Genomic DNA, 14,734 nt, shown 5'->3' on the forward strand with positions numbered 1-14,734 from the left:
TTCTTCCTAGGCTTGGATACCTCAATAATAAATGTGAACAATTATTCCAGATGAAAATATCAGTTTTTAAGTATTTTAAGCTATGTTTGTGTATTGTTTCCTGTATTTTTCCTCTGAGGATTTATAACAGTTTACAAGAAAACACAGTAAAATTTAAATTATATAAAAATTAAAAAATAAGGGAGCTGAATTACTGTAAAAAAGAATTATCAAAGTTGGACAATCCTTAAGGATACAAAAAGATAGCGATACCAGAACAGAAGCCTCTCCAAGATTCCAAAGCATTGCTCCATCTTGATTTATATTAAATTAGTGAGTTAAAAAAAAAAGTGTACAATTTCTGTAATTTGGTACTGATTACAGCTTTATGAAATCATACCAGAGATCACTAATTGTTCTAATGGTATCAAAATTTAAAAATTATATCCTGGGACAAAACATCTTTTATTTTTTATTAAAAAAAATCAATGAAACAAAGAGTGGGTCTTTGAAAAGATAAACAAAATTAATAAACTGTTAGCCAGATTCAAGAAAAAAGGGAGAGGATTTAATAATATCAGAAATGAAAGAGAATAAACTTCATCACAGAAATACAAAGGATTATAAAAGACTACTATGAGAAATTATATGCCAACAAATTGGACAGCCTAAAAGAAATAAATTCATAGAAAATACAATACGCCAAGACTGGATCAAAAAGAAAGAAAAAATCTGAACAGACCGATTACTAGTAACAAAATTCAATCAGTAATCAAAAAGGTCCTAACAAACAAAAGTCAGGGCACCAGGTAGATTCACAGGTGAATTTACCAAACATTTGAAGAAGAGTTACTACCCACTCTTCTCAAACTTTTCCAAAAAAACAGAAGAGGAAGGAAAACTTCCAAATTCATTCTACCAGGCCAGCATTACCCTGATACTAAAACCAGACAAAGACAATACAAAAAAGGAGAAAATCACATCTTCTACAAGATGTTAACAAATGAATTTCAAAATTTAAAACAATCATTTACCACAATCAAGTAGGATTTATTCTAGGGATACAAGGGGGGCTGCAATATTCACAAATCAATCAACATAGTAAGTCACACTAATGAGAAAGTATAAAAACCATATGATCATTTCGATAGATGCAGAAAAAGCATTTGAGAAAGTACAACATCCATTCATGATAAAAACTCTCAACATGATAGGTTTAGAGAACATCAACATAATAAGGCCACACATGAAAAAGTCACAGCTAACATCATACTCAATGGTGAAAAACAGAGCTTTTCCTCTAAGCTCAATAACAAGACAAGGATGCCCACTTTCACTGCTTTTATTCAACATAGCATTGGAAGTCCAGGCTGCAGCAATTAGACAAGAAAAAGAAATAAAATGCATCCAAACTGGTAAGGAAGAACTTAAACTGTCCCCATGTATAGATGACATAATATATATTATATATAGAAAACCTTAAAGACTCCACTAAAAAACCGCTAGAACTGATAAATGAATTCGGTAAAAGTGCAGGATACAGAATAAACAGAAATCTGTTGTGTTTCTATACACTAATAATGAAGTACCAGAAAGAGAAATTAAGAGAACAGTTCCATTCACAATTGCACCAAAAGAATAAAATACCTAAAAATAAGCTTAATGAGTGGGTAAAAAAACCCATACTCTGTAAACCATAAAACACTGATGAAAGACATTAAAGATAACACAAAGGGAAAGATACTGCATGCTCATGGAAGATTTAATATTATTCAAATGTCCACACTACCCACCCAAAGCAATCTACAAATTCAATGTATTCCCTATCAAAACATCAACAGCATTTTTTATAAAACTAGAAGAAATAATACAAAATTTGTACGGAAGTACAAAAGATCTGAAATCGCCAAAGCAATCTTGAGAGAAAAGAATAAAGATGGAGGGATTACAACCCCAGATTTCCAGATATATTGCAAAGCTGTAGTAGTCAAAATAATACGGTACTGGCACAAAAAGAGACACATAGATCATTGAAACAGAACAGAGAGCCCAGAAATAAAACAATGATTATATGGTCACTTAATCTATAACAAAGGAGGCAAGAATATACAATGGGGGAAAAGATAGTCTCTTCAACAAATGGTGCTGGGAAAATGGGACAGTGACAAAAAAAAAAAAAAAAGGGAAAAGAAACTGGACTGTCTCCACCCATACACAAAAATAAACTCAAAATGGATTAAAGACCTAAATGTGAGACCTGAAGAAAACATAGGCAGCAATCTCTCTGACATCAGCCTTAGCAACATTTTCCTAGATATGCCTCCTCAAGGAAGGGAAATAAAAGAAAAAATAAACTATTAGGCCTACATCAAAAAAAGCTTTTGCACAGTGAAGGAAACCATAACAAAATGAAAAGGCAACCTACTGAATGGGAGAAGATTTTGGCATATGATATATCTGATAAGATGTTAATATGCAAAATACATGAAGAACTTACACAATCTACACCAAAACCACAAATAATCCAACTAAAAAATGGGCAGAGGAACTGAATAGATGCTTTTCCAAAGAAGGTATATAAATGGCAGTAGACACATGAAAAGATGCTCAACATCACTAACCATCAGGGAAATGCAAATCAAAACCACAATGAAATACCACTTTACACACGTCAGAATGATTAGAATCAAAAAGACAAGAAACAAGTGTTGGTGAGGATGTGGAGAAAAAGAATCACCCATGCACTGTTGGTGGTAATGCAAGTTGGTGCAGCCACTGTGGAAAACACTATGCAGGTTCCTCAAAAATTAAAAATAGAAACACCATATGATCCAGTAATTCCACTGCTAGGTATTTACCAAAGAAACAAAAACTGATTCAAAAAGATATATGTACTCCTATGTTTATAGCAGCATTATTTATAATAACCAAGATATGGAAGCAACCCAAGAGTCCACTGATAGATGAATGAAGATGTGGTATACATACACACAATGGAATATTACTCAGCCATAAAGAAAGATCTTTGGGGCGCCTGGGTGGCTCAGTCGTTAAGCATCTGCCTACAGCTCAGGTCGTGATCCCAGCGTCCTGGGATCAAGCCCCACATCGGGCTCCCTGCTCAGCAGGGCACCTGCTTCTCCCTCTCCCACTCCCCCTGCTTGTGTTCCCTCTCTGTCTCTCTCTGTCAAATAAATAAAATCTTAAAAAAAAAAAAAATGAGATCTTGCCCTTTGCAACAACATGGATGGAACTAGAGGGTATTATGCTAAGTGAAATAAGTCAGACTCAGAAAGACAAATACCATATGATTTCACTTATATGTGGAATCTAAAAAAGAAATGAACAAAAAACTAGATGCTTAAATACAAAGAACAAACTGATGGTTGCCAGAGGACCATAAAGAGATGAGTGAAATAAAGGGGATTAAAAAGTACAAACTTCCAGTGATAAAATAAGTCATGGAAATAAAAAGTACAGCATGAAAAATATAGTCAATAATATTGTGATAACATTGGTGATAGATGGTGAGTATACTTATGGTGGTGAGCACTGAATAATATATGAAACTATTGAATCATTATGTTATACACCTGAAACTAATATAATATTGTATGTTAATTATACTTCAGTAACAAAAAACAATCTGATATTAAAAAATGGGCAGAGGAGGGTTGCCTGGGTGGCTCAGTCAGTTAAGCATCCAACTCTTGATTTTGGCTCAGGTCATGATTTCAGGGTCCTGAGACTGAGCCCCACTAGACATGAAGTCTGCTTAAGATTCTCTCTCCCTCTGCCCCTCCCTCTGCTCACATTCTTTCTCAAAATAAATAAATAAAATCTTTAAAAAAAATGGGCAGAGCACCTGAACAGGAATTTTTCCAAAGACAATGCACAGATGGCCAACAGACATATGAAAAGATGCTCAACATCACTAATCATTAGAGAAATCAAAACAAGGAGATACCACTTCACACCCCTCACAATGGCTAGTTTCAGAAAGACAAGAAATAACAAGTGTTGGCAAGGATGTGGAGAAAAAGGTATTCTCATGCACTGTTGGTGGGAATATAAACTGATGCAGCCACTATAGAAAACAGTATGCAGTTTCTTTAAAAATTAAAAATAGAAATACCATAAAAAAATAGAAATGCCTACCATCCAATAATTCTACTTGATATTACCCAAAGAAAACAAAAACACTAATTTGAAAAGATATATGCACCCCTATGTTTTTTTTTTAAGATTTTATTTACTTATTTGAGAGACACAGAGAGAGAGAGAGAGAGAGAGAGTGCGTGCGCGAGAGAGCGAGCATGAGGAGGGGGAGTGGCAGAGGAAGGAGGAGAAGCAGACTCCCCACTGAGCAGGGAGCCTGATGCAGGGCTCCATCCCAGGACCCTGAGCTCATGACCTGAGCCCAAGGCAGACTTTTAACAGACCAAGCCACCCAGGTGCCCCCTACGAACCACTGTGTTTATTGCAACATTATTTACAATAGCCAAGGTATGGAAGCAACCCAAGTGTCCACCAATAGATGAGTGTATAAAGAATATGTAGAATATTACTCAGTAATGGAATATTACTCAGCCATGAAAAAGAATGAGGTCTTGCCCTTTACAACATGAATGGACCTAGAGGATATTATGCTAGGTGAAATAAATCAGAGAATGACAAATACAATATGATTTCACTTATATGTGGAATCTAAAAAACAAAGGAACAAACAAAACCAGAAATAGACCCATAATTTTAGAGAACAAACTTATGGTGGCCAGAGGGAGGGAGGTTGAGAGGATAGGCACAATGGGTGAAGGGGAGTGGGAGGTACAAGCTTCCAGTTATGGAATAAGTCTCCCAGATGAAAGGTACAGCATGGAATATAATCAATGGTACTGTAATAGCATTGTATGGTGACAGATGGTAGCTATACTTGTGGTGAGCACAGCATAATGAAGTTGTCAATTAAAAAAAAATTCTGGGAAGCTTTATTATTTCATTATGAAATTAGTAAACAGGGGCACATGGATGGCTCAGTGGGTTAAGAGTCTGCCTTCCGCTCAGGTCATGATCCCACAGTACTGGGATCGAGCCCCACATCAGGCTCCTTGCTCATCAGGAAGCCTGATTCTCCCTCTACCTCAGTCTGCCGCTCCTCCTACTTGTGCTCTTTCTCTCTTCGTCAAATAAAATCTTTAGGAAAAAAAATGAGGAAACAAGAGGCTCGGGGAAGTTAAAGTGGCTTGCCTAGGAATACCAAGGTAAGCCGTAGTGCCAGGACTTATACCTTGGTTTATAACCCTAGTCATTACATCTATCGTATGAATTAATATACTAAAGCACATTGTACATTTTTAAAAAATGATTTAAACCGTTTAGTAAATAAGTTAGGTTTTGTCAATTAGGGAAAATTATATGTGGATTTTCTCACCATACAAAAAATCTGTAACGTCTTAGTGATTAAATTATTCCCGTTTATTGAAAACATCAGTGTATTTGTTGATGTACTTGAATCGCTGCATAGGAAACACTTGTTCTACGTGCTGTGCCATAATAAATACGTTTCCATGGGTGAAACACACTTTGCCTGAGTCTATTTCGCTTGATTAGATCCCACTGTTTCTCTCTCCAGAAACTCCTCTGAAGGTCAATTTCAGGCAGCAGGTAACGAGTTTCAACTGAAATGCAGAACAAACTTTCCCGAAACATACACATGTTGTATTTTAAGGTATAAGCGTTAATCCCCCAAATGAAATGGGTAACAAGTGATGGGTGTAATCTTCAGCAAGTACCTTGGCTTGTTCACAACCTCTTCGAGAAAACCAAGAGGTAAGAGGCGAAAGAAGCCAAATCCTGGGAAGCGCTTTTCCCTAGCAAAACAGCACCCCTGCTCCCCCCCCCCCCGGTCGCCCCGCTCCTCCGCGGTCGGTTACAGCAACCTACGTGCCCTTTTTCGGCCTCAGGGGTCTGATGGCGGGAAGCTGGCTGAGGACTGGCCGCCCGTTGAACAAACTCGAGTCACTTAGAGACATGTCTCTAAGGAGACAGGGTAGGGTATCAGTGACTCGCGCCCGGTACTTCTGGCTCCTATACACCTCGGCTGGGTCCTTGTCTTCCCTCAACCTCTGCCACCAACGCCGTCAGGAAAGCTAGAACCTCCTTGTCAGCCTGCCACCACGTCTTTTATAAACTCCCTCAAGCACCTGACTTCCCTCTCCAGTCCTCTTCAGGGTCCCCCTCGGGTCTTGGCGGCTAATGACAAACTTTTTTTTTTTTCTTCTTTTTTACCTTTCCGAAGTCGGCCCCTCGGGAGAGGAAGGAGAAGATGGGCGTCCGGTCGCGCTCGCGTCCAGCAGCTACTCTGCCCACAGTCCGCTCCGCCCCTTCTCGCTCCCTTCTCCCCCTCCCTCCGGCTCCGCTCCCCGCCGGGGTGAGGAGCTGGAACTGAGCTCGGAGGAGGAGCGCGCATGCGCGCCGCGGGTGGAGCCGCTGGGCAAAGAACCGGAAACTTAAGAGACAAAGTTCCGAGCCCCGCCCCCCGCCGCGCTGCCCCACTGTCTGGCCCAGCGGACCCACGAACCGACCGATCCACGCACGGACGAATCTGCCCGCTCTTGAGAGCGCCATGTCTGGTTCCTCCAGCGTCGCCGCTATGAAGAAAGTGGTTCAACAGCTCCGGCTGGAAGCCGGGCTCAACCGCGTGAAGGTGAGCGGGGGCGGGCGGCCGAGGGGGAGGGGAGGGCGGAGGCGGAGGGTGGGATCGGGAGGCCGAGGTGGCTGGGACTGGCTGCACTCGCGTCCGGCTCCCGCTTCCCTTGGGTAGGGCGCGCGCTCGGCGGCGAGGCTCCGGGAGCGGCCAACTTTAAAAAAGTAGGGGCGCGGGTCGGCGCCGTGGCTTGGGGTACCGGTTAGTGCGCCCTTCTGCGGCCAGGGCTTTCCAAGGCGGCTGGTCCCGGGGCTGAACTGCGGCTTTCCGCATTCCGTTCGCCCTTCTCTCTCCCTCCCTCCGCAGTGACTCCGTGGCTGGCTTGGGCAACAGCTGCTCCTCCGCGCGCCGTCTGCACCCTTCCAGTCCTCAGCTTACCAGACTCCACCCTTTCTTTTCACTGGACAGTTTTATCTTTTAATTCAGGACAACCAATTTTCTTTTCATGTCAAGAACGTTCCCAAACCCACTCCTTTTAGTACTAGATTCTTACCTCCAGCTCTTCTTATCCACCGAACACATACTTGAAAACGAATTTTTGCAAACGCAAACTTTAGGTTAAAGAAGCGTGTTTGTTTTCAGAACGTTCCCAGTGTCTAAGGTACCCACTGGTGCCCTGTACAACCTCGTACAAAGCGTGCATTGCATACCTATTTGGCACAGTTTGCTGGGATCCGACCTTGGGAATATCTACTGGTCTGCTCTATCTTACTGAACAGGGTGGACAAGTTTTATTTGTTTTGCCGACTGGTTAACGCTGACCTTGGGCGTTTACTTTGGGGGAAAAAAACCTTTTGTGTGTGTTGGTAGGATAACCTGACATTGACATGCTATTCCAAGTTTCTCCTGATTTTTAAAATCCTAAATGGATTGGCTTCTTTCTGGCACAGGTCAGCTTACAAGTGAAACTCTTGTAATTAAAAAAAATGAAACAGAAGAATATAAATCATGCACTCCGTTGAAAAACAGCCAGTTTCCAAGATGACTTGATTGTGTACTTATCGGGCTAGTCTTTACTTCTCCCTGAAATGTTCTGTGGAGTAAGACAGCCTCCCATTTACCTATTTCCTTAAATAGAAATGTCAGGGACCAGTTGTGGTCACCTCAGGACGGGAGGGAAATTCCCATCAGTTTTGGTGTGGGATTCCCCTCCCTTCCTGGCCTTAAGTGCTGTAGACTCCATTGTTGTTGGAGTCCATTTCTCTCATATCCAGATACTTCATCCCAGTGGTTTATGGTCACTCTTGGCTGGATTTAACTCTGAAATTTGTTTCTTAACCAACCATTACATTATCATTCAGGTGTGCCTTTACCATAGTTGGAGTGGCTCAGGAACGAAAAAAATGGGGAGGGGTATGGGAGGCAAAAGGAAAAAAAAAGTTTGGTTGAAAGCAGTTAAGTGTTCAGTAGGAGTACTTAGCCCTTGTCTCAAAAGAAAATGAGATGGAAGTCCTCAGACAAAAGTACTTGAGGGTTTACCATGAAAACCTCAGCTACTCCAGTAACTCTCCAGAGTGATGCCTGTTCCCTATACTTCATTTCTTCAGGAGGCTTCTGGTCAGGAGCCTTAAAGCCACCATAGGTGATTTGGTTTTAGAGTTCTTATTTCATCTCCTGCTAGGGGCTGTAGCAAGGAAGGGAGGGCATCCCACCTTGAGACTTTAAATGAACTTTTCTTTAAATCTGTTGTAAAATGTGGTTAGTTCGATTTTATTTTGTGTGCCTATTTTATCCATGACTCTGCTAGATGCTTTTTTGGGTGTTCTTTTATTTTTAAACTAGCCAAGTTTACTGTTAAACCTTTGTTTGAGTACAGTTGATAGAAATTTTCACAAATGCTTGACAAACTCTACCATATGTAGGGTGATATACGTTGTTTCGCCAACCCAGGACAGTTTTGAGTGAAAGAGGCAGTAATAATTATGCCAGGATTATAGGGTTTCAACCTCCTGGATAGTGATTATTACAATGCTTTAGGGGCTAGCAGTTTGTTTTGAGTTTTAGAGCCTTTGTCTTAGTTCTCCCCACTGCTTAGAATTCTGATTGGTTTCTCACTGATAGTTACCTGGCTGGTTCTCTTGTCTTTGAGATCTCAAGTTTAAATACCACCTCCCCAGAGACACCTTCCCTTAAGGCACGATCTTACCACTCAACTGTATTTTCCTCCGAACTGTCACCTCCGTAACAAGGACCTGGCTGTTCTTAGGTATTCTCGGTGCCTAGAGTATATTTGGCACATACTAGTGCTTGAGAAGTTTGTAAAAGGGAATTAGTTAAGTTGGAGCCTGCCTCCCTTTTAGGCAGAAAATTAATACTTTATCCTTACTGCTAGTTAATGTGAATGAAACCAAGTTTTAAGATTGTGCAGAATGATACCATGCATACTCCCCACTTTAGCCACACCTTCCTTTACACCTTCTTTTGGTGGGTAAACAGGGTGGCCATTTTTTGTAGCACTTGGTATCAGGTATTTACATTATATTTTAACACAGTTGCTAAATAAACCTATGGAACTCAATTACTCTGGACTGTAGTATAACCCAAACATACAAATAGATTTCAAGACTTGAGATTCATCTCAGGATCATGTATCCTTTTACCACCAGGTAAATGTCTGGGATACAGCAGTAATCTGCAGGATTTCTTCTTATAGAGGGTATTTGTGATGCTCTTACCTCCCTTTCATAGGCAAATGCCCAGCCGGACTGGACACCTGCTCTCACCCTCCTTGGGGATAGTTGAAACTGAAAATAAATGATTATTTTTCCCATCTTCCTAAACCTCAAGACTGAGGATATTGTATTCATTTGGTACATCTTTTAGTTATTCATGTTCTACATTTGAACCATTTGGTTATTTTGGTATTCTACATCACCTTATCAGTATACAAATAGTAGACATTTAAGTGATAATTCCTTAAGTCCTGTTTGAGTGGCATTGTATATGTATATGAAAATTGTTAAAATCACATTTAAGCAAACAGACTGCTTTTTAAAGGCAGGCTGCTCAGTGAAGTTATTAAAATAATTTGAAGTCTGCTATCAGCCTTTCAGTCACATGACATTAAGCAGAAAGCAGTCACTGTTTAGTTTCGTAACCTTAAACAGCAATGGTACATAATACCAAAACAATGAACTGAATGGTTCAGATTTAGAACATAATGTTCATTCACAGTAGCATTTTTCCAATAATATTGCTTTCAAGACAAAATAATAGTTGGCTAGAATTTTAACACCTTTTGTATCTAGTGTACGGCTTTTAATAAAAAACATTGAGGCCCTGAAGGTGGAATACCTCTGAAGATTATTAATAAACTAGCAAGATAGGTTTTATTTTGCAGATGTACTGAATCATTTGATGCTTTTAATAAGCAAGCAAAAGAAAACATAAACTAGTCCTCTGTACATGTAGTGTTTTGAGTATGAGCTCAGTATATATATGATTGTTGACTTTCAATTAGTATGTATCTTTTGACTTAAGTGTTTATAGGGGCGCCTGGGTGGCTCAGAATCTTTAAAAAGAGAGAGAGGTATTTATTGCAGGTATTTCAAAGATTTGACGAAAACCTTCATTAAAACATTCTCGCTGTGATTCATCAGTCTTACACAATTCACAGTGCTCACCATAGCACATAAAAAGAAAAAAAAGATCATAGGAAGGGAAAAATGAAGGGGGTAAATTGGAGGGGGAGACGGACCATGAGAGACTATGGACTCTGAGAAACAAACTGAGGGTTCTGGAGGGGAGGGGGGTGGGGGGATGGGTTAACCTGGTGATGGGTATTAAAGAGGGCACGTATTGAATGGAGCACTGGGTGTTATGCGTAAGCAATGAATCATGGAACACAACATCAAAAACTAATGATGTATGGTGATTAACATAATAAAATAAAATTTAAAAAAATATTCTCGCCTCTTCCCACTACCCTTTCCTTGTCTTATACAGGTTTCCCAGGCAGCTGCAGATTTGAAACAATTCTGTCTGCAGAATGCCCAACACGACCCCCTGCTAACTGGTGTATCTTCAAGTACGAATCCCTTCAGACCCCAAAAAGTCTGTTCCTTTTTGTAGTAAAATGAATCTTTGGATGGTAAGTTGCCTTAATATTTAGACAGTTTTAAAAAAATCTGCATTGTTTATGGGGATGATTTTTAAATACTACCAACTGATTTGGATTAATCCTGATGTCATTTCTCTAATAGAACCCAGCTATAACGCAGCATAGCAAAGAATTGGGAGTTGGGAATGTAAGAGAAAATCAAGAGATCATTGAATAAACTGACATTTGTAGTGGGGAATAACAGGTTTTACTCTTTATAATTGTTAAGTAAAGATAGAACAAGAGAGAAATGAAGTGTATGAGTTCACGGTGGCAGGCAGCGGATTTGACTTCAGAAGATTAAGAAACTAAAGAATTTGCTGGTTTAAGGCATGTGTCTATATATTAATCTGTACCTTCCAGATCAAATGTCAGTGTGTGCAAAAGTATAGAATGTTAATCCAAGAGAGTTGTGACCAAAAAACATGCTGTGGAGAATTTAAAATGTAATCCAAGGGTGCTTTTATAAATACGCGGTACTTTAGTCAGAGGGTTTACTCACCTGTACTGACCTCTGAGAAGCAACTGTAAAATAATAGTGCTTTAAAAAAAACTGTGTGGCACACACCCTTTACAAACATTCTAACTCCTCAAAGTTCAGGAAGCTGCTTCCTAAAATACCGTGTTACATAGTTGTGCCCTTTCCAGTAAATAAAATGGTTAAATTGGTTAAGATTTTGAAACACCAGAAACCACCTTTGAGTAACAGGTTTCCCATGAGGAAGTCATTCTTTTTAACAGCTTAACACGTTCATTTTGGAATAGTTAATAGTTCTTTGACTCTAGTAATATTAATTCTTCATGGCAGTTTTTAGAAATTTCTTTTTATGGCTTATTAAAGATTCTTTTTTAACCTCTGTTCCCGTTGTATTCACTTTACAAAGGGGTTTATTTTCATTTGATATAAAATACTGTTAAGAAGCCTGGCTTCTTATCTGGCTGTTAACGGTTTCATTTCACAAGAGTCTGCAGATAGGTTTTTAAATGACTTGCTCAAAGTTATAAATATAGCTAGGATAAGAACCCAGATTTCAGAGTAAAATAATTGCTACTAATCCTGGCGGTATAATAAAACAAGTTTGTAGGTATGATTTGAAACACCTTGGTCCAGGAAAAGGACATTTGGATGTAAAAGCATTTCTTCTCAAACTTGACTGTATCTGCAAATCACCTTGTTCAGAAGCAAATTCTCAATAGGTCTGAATTCTAGGGGTGAACCACTTCTTACAGACTCCCAGGTTATATTGATGCTGGTGGTCCTGGGTGGCCCACAGTGAAATGGCCTGGATGCAAAGAATCTACATGTCAGTCTTTCACATCTTTTAAAAATATATAGTTTTGATCATTTAAATTAAGACAACATAATTTAGTAGTAGATAGAGTACAAGGAAAATAGAAATTACCATGATCAGCACACTTAGAAGCAATCACTGTTAATAGATTAGATTTCCTTTTAAGAGGAAGAAATATTTATGGGCAGGTTTACAGACAATAAGGATCATAGTATGTAGTTTTTATTCTGCTTTTAAAAAAACACTTGAATTTTCTTTAAAAATTCTTTGTAAACGAGATTTTCAATGGTTATGACTTAAACATCATTAAATATTGAGGTTTCCAAGTTTGAAGCTACACTGAGGCAAACATCTTGGTACTCCTGTGTATAGTTTACCTGTTTCCTTAAGATCGATTTCTTAAAAGTAAAATTATTTAGGGGTGCCTGGGTGGCTCAGTTGGAAGCTTCTGACTCTTGATTTCAGCTCAGGTCGTGAGCTCAGGGTTGTGGGAAAGAGCCCCGTGTTGGGTGGAGTCTGCTTGTTCCTCTCTGCTCTCCTCCCCCTGGCTTAAAGCTCTCTCTTCCTCACTCTCTCAAATAAAATCTTTAAAAAATAAAAGTAAAATTATTCAATAACTAATGACATTTAAAATTTAATGACACTTGATAACTAGGAGGAAACTTTCCACCTGGACCTTAAGAATGCTTTTTTTGTTGAGCTCTTGCTAAACAACCCTCATTTTCTGCCTATTTAGTTTTTTAAATTTGCATTAATTCAGATGTTGAGGTTAGACATTTTGTTTTTTCATCACTGATTCTGTTTAAGCTTCTTGAACATTTTTGTTATAAAATATCAGAAATTTTCAAATAAGTAGAGAACCATGTATCAAAAAGAAATTTTTTAAAAAGATATACTTTTTCTACCTTTCCATATAACTTACTGTTTTTTAGGAACAACTACTGTATTATTTTTGAGATTTGTGTTGATCCATGTAAATTGTTTTAACTGCTGTATAGTATTTAACAATATGTATAAATCCTGGTTTATCTATTCCCCTATTGCGTTACATTTAGGCTCTTTCAAGTTCTTTGCTGTTAAAACACCACTATAGTCAATATCCGTGTACATGTCTCTCTTTAAGCGTAGGTTTATCTAGGTAAATAGAAGTGGGATTGCATCTTTTACCTTAGTAGATGGAGCCAGACTGCTCTCATCAATGCTAACTGCTCATTTTCTAGGGATGTTCAGATTTTTCAGAATTTAAGAGAGTTTTACATTAACTTTTTTTTATTAGGACATAAGAGTATCTTTGGGAGTGATCTTGGCAAGTTAATCTTTAAGTCTGTTGCTTATAAACCAGAAGTGATTTGTTCTTCAGAGTGGTTGTGAAAATTAAGAGGAAGTTACATTTTATACATCAGAGATCTGTTTCTCATTTTTTCCCCCTAGAAACCCTGCGATATGTCTGCTTTAAAAAAACAGAACAAAACAAAACTGGCTTAGTTGGGGGCACCTGGGTGGCTGAGTCATCTTGATCTCATTGGTCCTGAGATCGAGCCCCAAGTCAGGAGTCTGCTTGGATATTTTCTCCCGTGCTCCCCACCCCCCAGTTGCGCACACACCAGTGCTGGCTCTCTCTGAAATAAATAAATCTTTTTAAAAAATAAAACAGACTTAGTTTAATTGAAAGCACTTTATAAGCTCATATGCAAATGAATGCCCTTAAAGTAATAGATGTATTACTTTTCAGAAAAAACTATTGTGCTTTGGTACTGTACCCTAATTCACTCTTTCTTTTCCATTTCAGGTTTTCTCAGCCACTTTTCATGAACCAGTGAATATCAAAGGAGAATTAAATTTGAAGCCTGTACAAAAGCTTATTATCCCTGTAACACGTGCCATACTATATAAACTTCTACTTTTGTCAGTCCTTAACATCTACCTCTCTGAATTTTCATAAATTTCTATTTCACAAGGGTAATTATTTTATATATACACTGGCAGCAGCATACAATAAAATACTTAGTGTAAAAGTTTTTTGGTTAATTACTGGTATTAAATAGACTATTAATGTATTTTGAATACCTAAGATACATGACAGTTTCCCATTGTCATTAAGAAGGGGTTAAGTTATAGTGTTTTTTCCTACCAACTCATCTCACATATAATTTTATGCCATACATTTATTTGAAAGACTATAGGGAATTAAAGGTAAGTTGCAGACTTTTGTATCCTTTCAAGGTCAGGAGGAAGCTGCTAGTACTAGTCCTACTCATGAGTTATTTGCAGGATTAACTTTGTTTTAATAATAAATATTTCTAATAAGCTCTTGTGTAGGGTTATTACCATTATAGCTAAGAGTTAATTACTTCTTAATAGATTACTCTCCTAATAAGGACAGTAAAGACTGGACATAGGAATTCCATTAGAAGATGTTAAGAAAAACAGACTTTTAAACGTTTCTTGGGTGGAATACTATAGTACGATGTAATGAGGTACAAAGTACCAAGAAAAAAGGAACCAAAGTTTAGCTTCAGTAATTTGCAACTGTTAAGTCCTTGGTAAACCATTTTGCTTTAAATTTTTACCATTCTGAAAGGCTTAAGGAAATATTAAAACATCCCAGAAACCTGGCCTCCCAATATATATTCATGCAGGAAACAGAATTAAAGTTAT

At 38.5% G+C, this 14,734-nt stretch overlaps 2 protein-coding genes across 12 annotated transcripts in view; one reads left to right on the forward strand and one right to left on the reverse strand.

Annotated features, from left to right (window-relative positions):
* SPATA1 (spermatogenesis associated 1) overlaps window positions 1-6,606 on the reverse strand; it is a 55,717-nt gene extending 49,111 nt beyond the window's left edge. For 8 of the 11 annotated variants that reach the window (XM_073896409.1, XM_073896403.1, XM_073896408.1 and 5 more), the window contains exon 1: window positions 6,268-6,606. In XM_073896409.1, coding sequence (XP_073752510.1) covers window positions 6,268-6,606 — 339 coding nt within the window. Of the gene's footprint in view, window positions 1-5,410; window positions 5,658-6,267 lie in introns of all 11 variants that reach the window. The other 3 variants (XM_073896411.1, XM_025872090.2, XM_073896412.1) reach the window with 2 other exon arrangements.
* On the forward strand, window positions 6,559-13,993 carry GNG5 (G protein subunit gamma 5). The gene is made up of 3 exons (XM_025872095.2): window positions 6,559-6,685; window positions 10,631-10,775; window positions 13,866-13,993. Exons 1-2 carry the CDS (start codon window positions 6,605-6,607, stop codon window positions 10,754-10,756), a joined length of 207 nt encoding a protein of 68 aa, XP_025727880.1. The 5' UTR covers window positions 6,559-6,604; the 3' UTR covers window positions 10,757-10,775; window positions 13,866-13,993.
* The last annotated feature ends 741 nt before the right edge of the window (window positions 13,994-14,734 follow it).

Source organism: Callorhinus ursinus, unplaced genomic scaffold (genome assembly GCF_003265705.2).
Source record: "Callorhinus ursinus isolate GAN/ISIS: 27379988/994484 unplaced genomic scaffold, GSC_fseal_2.0 scaffold9, whole genome shotgun sequence".
In the NCBI taxonomy this organism is placed as follows: Eukaryota; Metazoa; Chordata; class Mammalia; order Carnivora; family Otariidae; genus Callorhinus; species Callorhinus ursinus.

Excerpts from the sequence above, each read along its gene's own strand:
- GNG5 (XM_025872095.2), top strand. The coding sequence starts at position 6,605 with ATGTCTGGTTCCTCCAGCGTCGCCGCTATGAAGAAAGTGGTTCAACAG. Across the intron at positions 6,686-10,630 it reads CCGGGCTCAACCGCGTGAAG|GTTTCCCAGGCAGCTGCAGA; the intron begins GTGAGCGGGGGC and ends TGTCTTATACAG.